Here is an 11,113-nt window from a genome sequence, read left to right on the forward strand (position 1 = left end):
ACTTTGGCCCGGTGGAACCCACTGTTTTGTCTGTTGCGTTGACTCAGAAGTGTAGTAGTAGTGGATCCAGGTTTCATCCATGGTTATGAATCGGCGCAAAAACTCGGTCGGCTTACGCGAAAATAATGCCAAATTCTGCTGGGAAGTTTTCACACAAATTCGTTTTTGGTCCACTGTGAGCAAACGCGGCACCCATCGCGCGCAGAGCTTCTTCATGCCCAAAACTGAATGCACGATATTGCCCACACGTTCCAATGATACGCCTACAGCATTAGCTACCTCTCTCAATTTCACTTTGGGATCATTCAACATCATATAATGGATTTTTTCGACATTTTCTGGTGTAGTGACCTCTTTTGGGCACCCAGATCGTTCAGCATCAATTGTGCTCGTACGGCCACAACGAAACTCGGTAAACCACTTATGAATCGTTCCAATCGATGGTGCAGAGTCCGGGTAATACTTATCCAGCTTAGCCTTGGTCTCGGATATCGTTTTCTTGCGAAGATAGTAGTGTTTGATCAAAACTCGAAACTCAGATTTTTCCATATTAAAAAAAACTCGAAGGTTAGTCGCTTCTCAGTGCTATAACTTGTAAATGCGTAAACATAAATGGCTGAAGTTTTGACAGGCGTCATTTGAAGGATCAAGCTCGACGAAAATGGTTCACATTAGTGAATACTAATGCCATCTCTTAGAATTTTCAAGTACTTATCAGACTGCCTAGTATCTGCATAAAATGATATTCTGCAAAATGTATTCCACTTATTATTCCTCTGTTTGATTAAAAATGACCATATTTCCTCTGTTTTAGGACAATTTTGGGCTTTGAAGTTTGAAATCACTTTTACAATCATTTACATTATATATTTTTCCTTGTAGTACTTAAATGCAGTTTTTTTTAGATTCATATAATAAATCAATCAGTATTGGATAATTATTTATATAAACACTTAAAAGTCAACTGGAAAAAATTAATTTTTTACCATGAAAACCGGAAAATAGCCTAGAATTTTTTGTAAGCTTGAGTAGTCACCTAACAAAATAAAATTATTCAAACTCTGATTATTTGAAGTAGACCCGTGCTTTTAAACATGAACAAATAGGAAAGAAATTGAGTAACATATTTTCTTCGTTAGATGTGTATTAAACATCAATATACAAAATATAATATATTGTGTGTATGTATAGCATGGTGAATGGGAACTTTTAATCTTTAGAAGACAGAAAAACCGGAAAAATGCTTTTTAATATGAAGATCTATCTGCTCACTTTTAACATCACTTGATCTCACATTAAAATAGAGAATTTTGAATACGTTTTATTTTTAATTCTTAAAAATTGCTGATGTTCCAACTTCGAAATTGAAATGTTTAATTTGGAACATTTTACCATTTGGAATTATGTAGTTGAAGACCTCTTTAAAAATGTTAAATTTAGAAAGCTTTTATTTGAAAATGTTGATTTTTAAGTCTCTTTATTTTATATTTTTAAATAGAAAAATTAAAAAGCTTTCAGATGCTTGAAAAAATTTATATTAAATGTATTTAAAACTTAAATATTTTTAATATAATATTTCAAAACTATAAATGGCTTCAATTTCTTAATTAATTTATAATATTATAAATTCTTCAAAATTAATCATTTTAATTTTGTAATTGAAATTGTAATGATTAAGCTTCAGTAGGTACAAGGCACAAATTGACATTTCTTAATTTATTTTTTAATGTACAATTTACGATTTTTACTATTTTTTAATTTTATGTTTTGATTTAGAAATAATGTTTCATTTAGACATTTTTAAATTTTAAGGCTTTTTTTGACTGTCTTATTTTGACGGCATTATATTTGAAATTGGTGAATTTTTAAGGTTCCCAATTACAAATCGTATAATATTGAAAATTTAAAAATGTGTAATTTTAAATATCTAGTACTAACACTATTAATAATAGTTTCTAATTTTAAAGCCCTCAGAATTAAACTTAGTTAAATTGCAAGGTTTCCAGTTTATTTGCAGCTTTGAAAGATTGCATTTTTAAAGCCTGGGTAAGATTTTTGCAAAAAACTTCGAATTTTCTTTTTTGAATTCAAGTAGTATTTTTCATTGTAGTATATATGGTAAATGTACCAGCTTTCGGATACATATCAGTGGTAAGGCAGTCTCGCACATTTTATAGTAAGAATAGTGCAGTAAACCATAATTATAAAAATTAAATAGATGCTTTCATTCTGGATACTTTCTATCAACATGCAAGGAAACAAAATTGTGTAAACTTTTATAAATTGTACGATACTGAAAATGTTTAGAAAACTGAACACTGGCTTGTCCGACCTCTAACGTTAACGTTAACGTTATTTTGGAAGTACTTAATAAAACGTAGTCATAAGTTTGATGAAAAATAGAATTTATCATTTACTTGATTTTAGAAAAAGTTATTATTTCAAAAAGAAAAAAAAAACTTGTTTGTATATTCAATATTATTAGAATGGTAACATTGTCTTGAAATTGTAACCTTTCTAACCTAGGCTCAGAGACATCAATTTGACTTATATCCAATTTTATACGCCTGCAGGGTAACTCTGACTGACAACAGCGCCACCTGACACACGAACTATTGGGTATCTCAAAATCATTAGAGTTATTTTGAAGAAAAACAGAAATGAATATCAATTCAATTGAATAAAAAATATTATTCTGATGTCTGAAATTAATTATTTAATAAAAGATTTCTTGTCAATATTAAATTCAAATTTCTTCATAATAGTTCCAAATTGGTGGCGATGTCGTAGCTACCTAAAAGGCGCAATGTCAAATTTAGATAGATGGAGACAAATAATTGAATTTTTGTATTACGAATTGAAATAAAAATATTTATAATATTTGAAATAGTGATGAAGGTTCTTTTTTAATAGTAATATTATAATCATTGTCTTGAAATTCCAATCTCCCTAATTAAAATTTTTATCAAATATTCTTACTTTAAGTAACGTAAAGTAGTGTATTATTGAGCCTATTTGCTTTAAATTGAAATTTGTCCAACATAAAAATACTGTGACTACTAGAACAAATGCTGTCCGACCACTAAAAATCTTGTCCGACCAAAGGTATTTTCAAAACTTTTCATAACTCTAATCCGTATTTGGAATCCTAACGAGACAAGTTTCTGGTTTAGATTTGTTTAGTTCGTAAAATATTGCATTAGCATTTTATAAGATGAGGAAATACAGGTGAAATTTTGCAAATAGTGTACCTGAGGGTATCAGAAATGAACAACTTACCTTATGTATACTGATAACATCAGGGAAACTGCTAATAACTCCTCTATAAATGTGGAATTTATCGCCAAGAGGTTCCCAATCGAACTTTGGCTGTTCCTCATAAAGTCTCCCGATTTCGTTGTAAGCTTCTCCCGTCGTTCTCAATGCATCCGTCAATCTATTTCTACCACCTTCATCCACCTGCAATCCAGTTGGATCCAGAGCATTTCCCAGGGAAACAAAACACTGTCCTATTTTCTGAAATTCCCGTTTATACAAAACTTGATGCTTTTTAGTCTGATCAACAGCCATGGCCATAAAGTTTTTCACCACGGGGTCCAAGCCACTTATAAATCTTGCGAAAGCATCCGTCTTAATCTCAACTTTGATTGCATCCAATGGCGTATCCGGACCTTGGATAGCATTGAAATAATTAACTCCTAGTAATTCGTCCTTTTCGGCCTGTCGTTTTCCTTGTTTCCAACGCTTTTCATCGGTGCAGGTTATAAAATGTTCCCACACTCGACTCCTCGACAATACTGGATGCCTGCAGACGTAGTCGACGAATTCTTGTAGTTGAGTTCGTCTGTGTTCGATAAATTGTTCCTCGTACCGACCCGAGATTTGTTTGTCAGGTAGTGGTGGAATTGGAATGAAGCAGAATTTTTCTTCTAGCCTTTCGTGTAACCAGTCAAAGTGTTTATACCTTCTGGAGACTTGAATATTGTTGAACTGAAATAAAAATTTATTTTACATTTCAAAAATATTATTTGTATTTGTCTAACAATTGAAAATACAAAACGCCTATAAAGTCTAAGGAAAATGCAGTCATCACAGGTCATTACCAATTCATCCTCTTTTTACCTATTCTGGAAATTTATCAACTTTTTTACCTTCCTTTCAATTAGCAAATTAGGATTTTAATTTAATCACCTGTATGAGACCGAATCCAGTATTTTGAAAAAGTTATGAATATTTAAATTTTACAAAGCTGATGATGTAGACTTTGAAAATGACTTGTCGATCTTTAAAGCGTGGAACTTAAATTTTTCCTTTTGACTCCCATTTAATTTTTAGTTTTCTTCCGAAAGCAATCATAAAATTCTTTAAAAAAAAAAAAAACATCGGACGTAAGAAAATAGTGGCCATTTTTCTGAAAAGTTTGAAAGACAATTTACTCAAAAATATCAGCCGTTTTTTATTGTAAATTTGTACTTTTTCATTCAAAATTATTTCATGAGATCTCATCATGTGCCAAGACCTTCAAGGGAAACTAGAATTTTTTCTCTGTGAATCAAAAATTTGCGTTAAAAAAAGAACACAAGATATGTCAAAATCATATAGAATAAAATTATGCTTCTTAAATCGTTCTCAAATAAAGTCTAAAGGGAATGTTTAGGTATTACGAAACGCACTTTCTGAAGATTTTAGAATCCCTCCCCACCATATTTATCGCTGTGTAACATGCTTCTTCCCTCTGCCCTCCTGTGCCGTAAAACGGAGTAAAGTCACTCATGTAGGGCAAAGTTGCTCACCTCCTACTTTATATTTTAAAATTCAATATAAAATTTTCTAGGGCAAAAAATTAAAAATTATCAATTATTTTAATTAGTTGAGCTCTCAAACTTTATTTTGAAACTTATTTATGAGAAAATTTACATTATATAAGCGACTCAATCCCATTTTACAGTATGCTACTTAATGCGGACTTTTTTTTATTTACATGCAAAATATACATCGACTTTAGAAACTAACGAAATTTCGAGCTCAAACAAGTAAAAAACGCATTAAAAACCGAAGTTTTTAAAGATAACTATTATTTATTTCTTTTATTTGATTATTTGCCATTATTCTTTCACAAAAATATCTTTAAAAATAATAGATAAATATCATAAAATCGTATTATGTATTTAAAAAATGCAATTTTGACCTGTATTATTCATATTTGAATACATAATTTTGTAAATATACGAGATACAGGCCAACAAGCTTATTTTATAATTCTTTATGGGAATAATTTTGTTCTTTTGACCTTTATCGTATCTTGCGTAAACAAATTTGTATATTAAACCGCAAAAATATTGCGATTTTATTTCTTTTGAAAAAAAAACATCCTTCGTCGACAACAAACTTTGTGGCTCAACAATAGGCCCGATGCTTATCAAAAAAATGATTCAGTGGAAATTGATTTGTACGTATTTGATGACTGTAATAATCTCCTCTTTTCCCCTAAAATACGTAAAGTCGAGAAATCTGACCCATCAATCAATTTTTTCCAAAAGTTTTCAATTCATTTTTCAATTATCATAAACAGAAATTTAAGCCGGGTTGATACAGGTTAGAAAATGATGGAAAGTCAGGGAATGTCAGGGAAAACCTGAAAGAGTCAATTCACTCAGAAAAAGTAAGAGAGTTTTGAAATTGGGATTTTGTATCATTTTTTGTGAGCGAAGATGGCTTAATATGAGATGGAAAAAGCTCAAACCTTTTGCTTTGATAAAAACCGATTTACGAGAAAAAAGGGTCTGTCGTCATGCGTTCGCGGCCACGTACACCCAATTTTCGGTATAGTTCCAGTGTCGGGGGTTGCCTGAAAATAACCTTGGAACTAAATCGGGGGAATCTAAACGTAAACCGCCTGGGCCACCTGAACCATTTACAATTGGAATATATAATGTTGCGTAATATACTCGATGAAGTAATCGCGCACTGCAGCCCTTCCAAAGCAATATTCGCAACCGGTCTGTCCCTGCTACCCCCTTGGGAAACTTCGGGGGCCAGCAGTTCTAGAAATGACTAAACCATGGGTGACTAAGACGCGGTTCTGATGTACTTATTTTTTCCGCTAATTCTTTTTTTTCAAATAATTAAACCGCAAATATGCATAAATAATATAAAAATAAGAATACATTTTTTAAAATATATTTTCAGAAACTATAAACAACCCTCCCTCTGCGTTATGTTTTTCCCATTGCACTTAACATGGAGAATTATATTTTGTTTGTAGTACGCAATAAACATTTTTCTGTGCAATGTCTCTAGAATTTTGTGCGCAAAAAATAAATTTAAAAAAATAATATGCATGAAAAATCCATTAAAAATACCTAAAAATATAAAAGCAGAAGAGAGGGGTAAAAATTGCAAAATAATTTTTATTGCTTAAAAATAATGTATTACGTACTCCAAACATCAACTTGTTGATACAAAATTTTGTTTGGCAAACATAATAGTTTTTCTATTTTTAAACGATACTTATTCTTAATTTTATAATATTTATGCATATGTACGGTTGAATTTTTTGAAAAAAAAAGAATTATGGGAAAAATATAAGTACGAGGCCGCGTTCGTATGACGGAAGAGTCTCTAGCTTAGAACCTATACCTAGACCATTACTCTATCCCGAACTTCTTTGAACCATTTTTTTCATGAAAGGTTTTATATCAAGTACTCCCCTGTAAGGCATTAGAAAACAAGGCGCTTTCAACGAGATTCTCTGCGATGATACCGATCTCAAGTAAATCCTTCTTTAATAATTTTTTTCTCTGATTTTGTTGATTTGAAGGCAATCGACAGCGAATAAATGGCTATTTATCTAATAAAGATGTAACTCTAGTATTTATGGAAATTCAATTTTGAGGTTGGGTTCTGGTATCAAAGTTCTGTTCCAATGCCAAAAAAAAAATCTCAAAATTTAAGCAAAATCGGTTAATATTTAAGGGTGGCGTAAAGACCATAAAGTTCCCCATTGATTTAACATGGGAAAAAGTCAGCTTTTTGTACATCTAATATTTAAACGCGATAATATATTACAAATAATTCCGTGTTTCAGTATATTGTTCAAACAAATTTGAATTTTACATCATTTGTTAATTAATATTCAATTGTTTAAACAATTTTAATTTGTTTAAATACCTGTTTTTGTTGTTACCTCGGGAAATTAAAGTATTTGTTAGAATATGAGATATTTGATCAATGATAACAATAAAATAGTTTGTTTAAATAATTTTACAATTATTTAAATAATAAGTATTTGTTCAAGTACAGATTTTACCTAAAAAAAGGCAACACGGAATTATTTGTAACATATTATCGCGTTTAAATATTAAATTTACAAAAAGCTGACTTTTTCCCATGTTAAATCAATGGGAAACTTCGTGATCTCTGTGACACCCCTAACTATTAACCGATTTCGCTCAAATTTTGATATTTTTTTGTGAATTCGAACAAAACTGGGGGGTGAGGGCAAAGAAATTCGAAAAGTGAAAAATAAGGGCCACCCTAATAATCATGTTTAAAAATTATTTTTTTGCAAGAAATAAGTAGAAAACTTTTTAATTAACACTCGTTTTTTATTTAATTTTTAATCGTTTAAAAATTTTTTATGTTTGTTAACATTTATTTCGGGCAGAAATCGCACAACAGGTTTTTATGAGTCTTATAATGAATATAAATAATATTAGTAATTGTTTCAATAATTTGTAAACTGTTTGAACAATAATTATATGTTTAAATTCATTGCTCATTGAAGAAAAACATGAAAAACGTATTTCATAAGCAATTTGCTAACAAATTTGGGTACTCTTGTGTTTAAATAACTTGTTTGCTCTAAAAATGTTAATTTAAAGTAAAAAACAGTAATTAATTAAAAGCGAGAAATAAATAGATATTTAAGCACGTCCAATTAAAATATGATTTAGGCATGTACTCTAACACTGATAAACGAAATCATGGCCTGAAAAAAGCACCATGCTTCACACAATTTTAGAGAAAGAAATGGCTTAAAGAATTTCCCATTGTTTAAACAATGAAATCTTGTTTGCAAAATTAAGGAAAACAATAAAAAAAATAAACAGATACCTAAAGATATCCAAATATCTTGGAAAATTCTGCTAAAGAAATACATTTTTTTTTAATTTTCTTCAATCAGTTATGTATATGAACATATAAATATTATTTTAAAATATTCTAACATTCTTTACAATCACTATATATGAAACATAACACCTATACTACATAATTATTTTTTGACTTCTATAAGAAATAAACTATTTAAAAAAATTTAAATTACGTGAAACTTTCAAATAGCTTTCAATTAGTTTATTTGACTTATAAAACTTCTGTTTCGTTACATGTAACTGAATATATATTTCAAGCCGAATAAATTAGTTACCGTGGGATTTAGCTGTCAGAGAATTAAGCTTATTTGACTCCTTTTGCTTTTGCTCATGGAATAAATTGTTTAAAAAAATTGAAAATTATGGATACAATTAAAAACTTATCCATTCGCGATTATTTTGGTAAAAAAGGTGAGTTTAATGTGTTTATTTGACTTATAATTTTTTTTTCATTGCCTATTTTTGCAACAAAAAAAAAACATATTTTTTAACGTCAAAAAACACTGTGATTACTGAAAATGTTTTTAAAACAGACTAAATTAGTTACCGTGGGGGTTAGTTGATAGACGATGAAGCTTTTGAGTCCTTTTAGTTTTGATTCTTTTTTGGGTGATGTGACGACACAGTTATAACTCTCGCCTGCACTGTCCCAATAACAACATCCATCTGTTTCTCTGATGAAAATTTTCTCGTTCTCTGGTACAACAACAGTCCTTGTTCCAAGTAAAAAACTTTCTTCTCCCGACTTGATTAACGTTGAGAATTTGTTGTTCTTCTTTGGTATGTTTGGAACCGGTTTTTCGTTGATCACCGAGTGGATGGTTTGCATAGAAACTGTGTCTCCATAATCGCTGGTAACTGATTGTTGTGATTGAAGGACCTGGTTTTGGTGGGATGGGGGAACATAAGCTTGAGTCTGGCCGATTTCAGAATCATCGTCCCAGTCGTCATCCCAAAATTCACCGGTACTTTGTTGAGAAACGGTCATACCAGCTGCAAAAGTGATACGCATAATTTGTAAATTGTAGTTAATTCCTATTATAGTTGACTAATTTTTGAGATTACTTGTATCTGTTTAAAATTCTTTGATCATCAATTCACGTATTGCAGCGTAGTATTTTTATTTTTAAAATGAGTTGAACGAATTATCTCGTACAATGAGTCCTAGCTGGTATTAATCGTACTTATCGTATGTCAAGTATCGTATTACTTTATTCGTCGAATTGAATTATTGAAGGCGTGTAATCAGAAGTAACATGTTCCTGTTTTACTAACTTTGACACAATACCTAAATGTTTCTTTATGAAGTTAAAAAGCTTTTCAAATTCCAGATAGTGGAAGCCAATTAATTTAGGCTACTAATACATTTCATTATTTCTGCCAATAAGTTAGAAGTCTACATTATTATATACATATTAAATTTCTTAAATTTCTATACAATATTCAATCATTTTCAGTGACAAGCGATTTTCAAAACCTCAAAATTCGAAAGAGTTAAAACTAGAAGTCCAAATTTGAAAACGATTGAAATTGAAAGTTGCAAATTTTAAATCGTTCCAAGAAAATTACATTAACATTTGAAAAGCAATTGAATATGAAATCCTTTAAATTTAATGACAAGAAAGCATTTCAATTGTTTAAATTAATAATCAATCAAAATGGTCTTTTGAAAATATTCACACACGAAGATCAATCTTTTGGAGCAAAAGCAGGAAATATCTTTCGCTCAAAACTCTCATTATTAATTCTACTGTATTTAATTTTGAAACTCAAATTATTTTTTTAAAAACATGTACCAATATAAATTCGAAAAAATTGAAAGATCAATTTCGCAATACTTATTCAATCATGAAATAAGTGTCAACTCTTCTATTTTAAACGATGACAATAAACACAAAGATGCCAATAAACAAAAATAAAGTCTCTTATCGTCCAAAAGTTTAAAACATAAAAATGACACTACAAATATCAAATTACAAGCCCCATAATCTCTAAAACAATAAAAACAAACCCAAGACGATCTTCAAACGCAAAATATCTTGACCCTAAATTTAAAAAAAATCAAATCCAGATGAATGACAAAAGAAGCAATACCTGAAGGTGCACCAGCTTCCACCGCTTGGACATAGGCTGCAGGAAAAAGTCCGGATTGTCCATTCTGATTATAACCCTCGCACCACCCATCGCCAACATTATCCCTCATCACTGTGAGGACTTCCCCAGCCACAATCGACAATTCTGCTGTTCCTGGCTCTCCCGCAAAATCGTAAAGGGCTCTCACCTGAAGAAAAGAAGGGCATTTCAATTTTCCAAGTGATAAACAAAGGAGGTCCACTTGTCAAGCGACAAGTGAGTCATGCAACACTAGTTTGTCAGGCCATTGTCGGCGTGTCACTTCTATTTCACCCATTTTTTAATTATTTACCTGCTGGCCCTCCATGGCTTCTGTCGAGAAACACCTTCTACAGGGACTTTTATCTCTCAGGGTCCTCTGATTGAAAATTTAAACTACCTAAGCGACAGCCTATCGCGTTTACATCTGTCTTTCGTTCACATCGGACAGCTGACATTTGCGCGAACGTGTTTGTGTGCTGGTTGTTCACACAACTCTCGATTGCGGTGTATCACCGATGTTTCACGCGACTGCTCATTGGCGGCGAACTTATAGAACAAAGATTGCAAAAAATGGGGAAAAAGGAGATCATTTTGCAGAGGAAACATCACTTTCATGGATTTTTAGGTTAAGGCACAATTAAGTATGCTTCACTTTTGAAAACTCCTTCTCTGTGTGTTTACAAATTGTTTTTTTTTGTTTTAATAAGAGGGATGGTTTTAAAGTTTTTAAAATTATCCGCGTCGGAGGCTTTCGCGATGGACCAATCGCTTAGCGCCAACAACTTAGGAACATAACCTCCAAAATGTATACCTATGTCCCAAATGATCACGTCATATCATTGTCC

General features: G+C 31.2%; 1 protein-coding gene across 1 annotated transcript in view; it reads right to left on the reverse strand.

The window, feature by feature from the left end:
- LOC117171607 (sorting nexin-9) overlaps nt 1-10,867 on the reverse strand; it is a 13,773-nt gene extending 2,906 nt beyond the window's left edge. Inside the window, exons 1-4 of the mRNA XM_033359058.1 lie at nt 10,579-10,867; nt 10,248-10,434; nt 8,701-9,146; nt 3,280-3,990 (exon numbers count right to left, since the gene is read on the reverse strand). Coding sequence (XP_033214949.1) covers nt 3,280-3,990; nt 8,701-9,146; nt 10,248-10,434; nt 10,579-10,593 — 1,359 coding nt within the window. The 5' untranslated portion in view covers nt 10,594-10,867. The remainder of the gene's footprint in view (nt 1-3,279; nt 3,991-8,700; nt 9,147-10,247; nt 10,435-10,578) is intronic.
- Nucleotides 10,868-11,113: the final 246 nt, after the last annotated feature.

Source organism: Belonocnema kinseyi, chromosome 4 (assembly GCF_010883055.1).
Source record: "Belonocnema kinseyi isolate 2016_QV_RU_SX_M_011 chromosome 4, B_treatae_v1, whole genome shotgun sequence".
In the NCBI taxonomy this organism is placed as follows: domain Eukaryota; kingdom Metazoa; phylum Arthropoda; class Insecta; order Hymenoptera; family Cynipidae; genus Belonocnema; species Belonocnema kinseyi.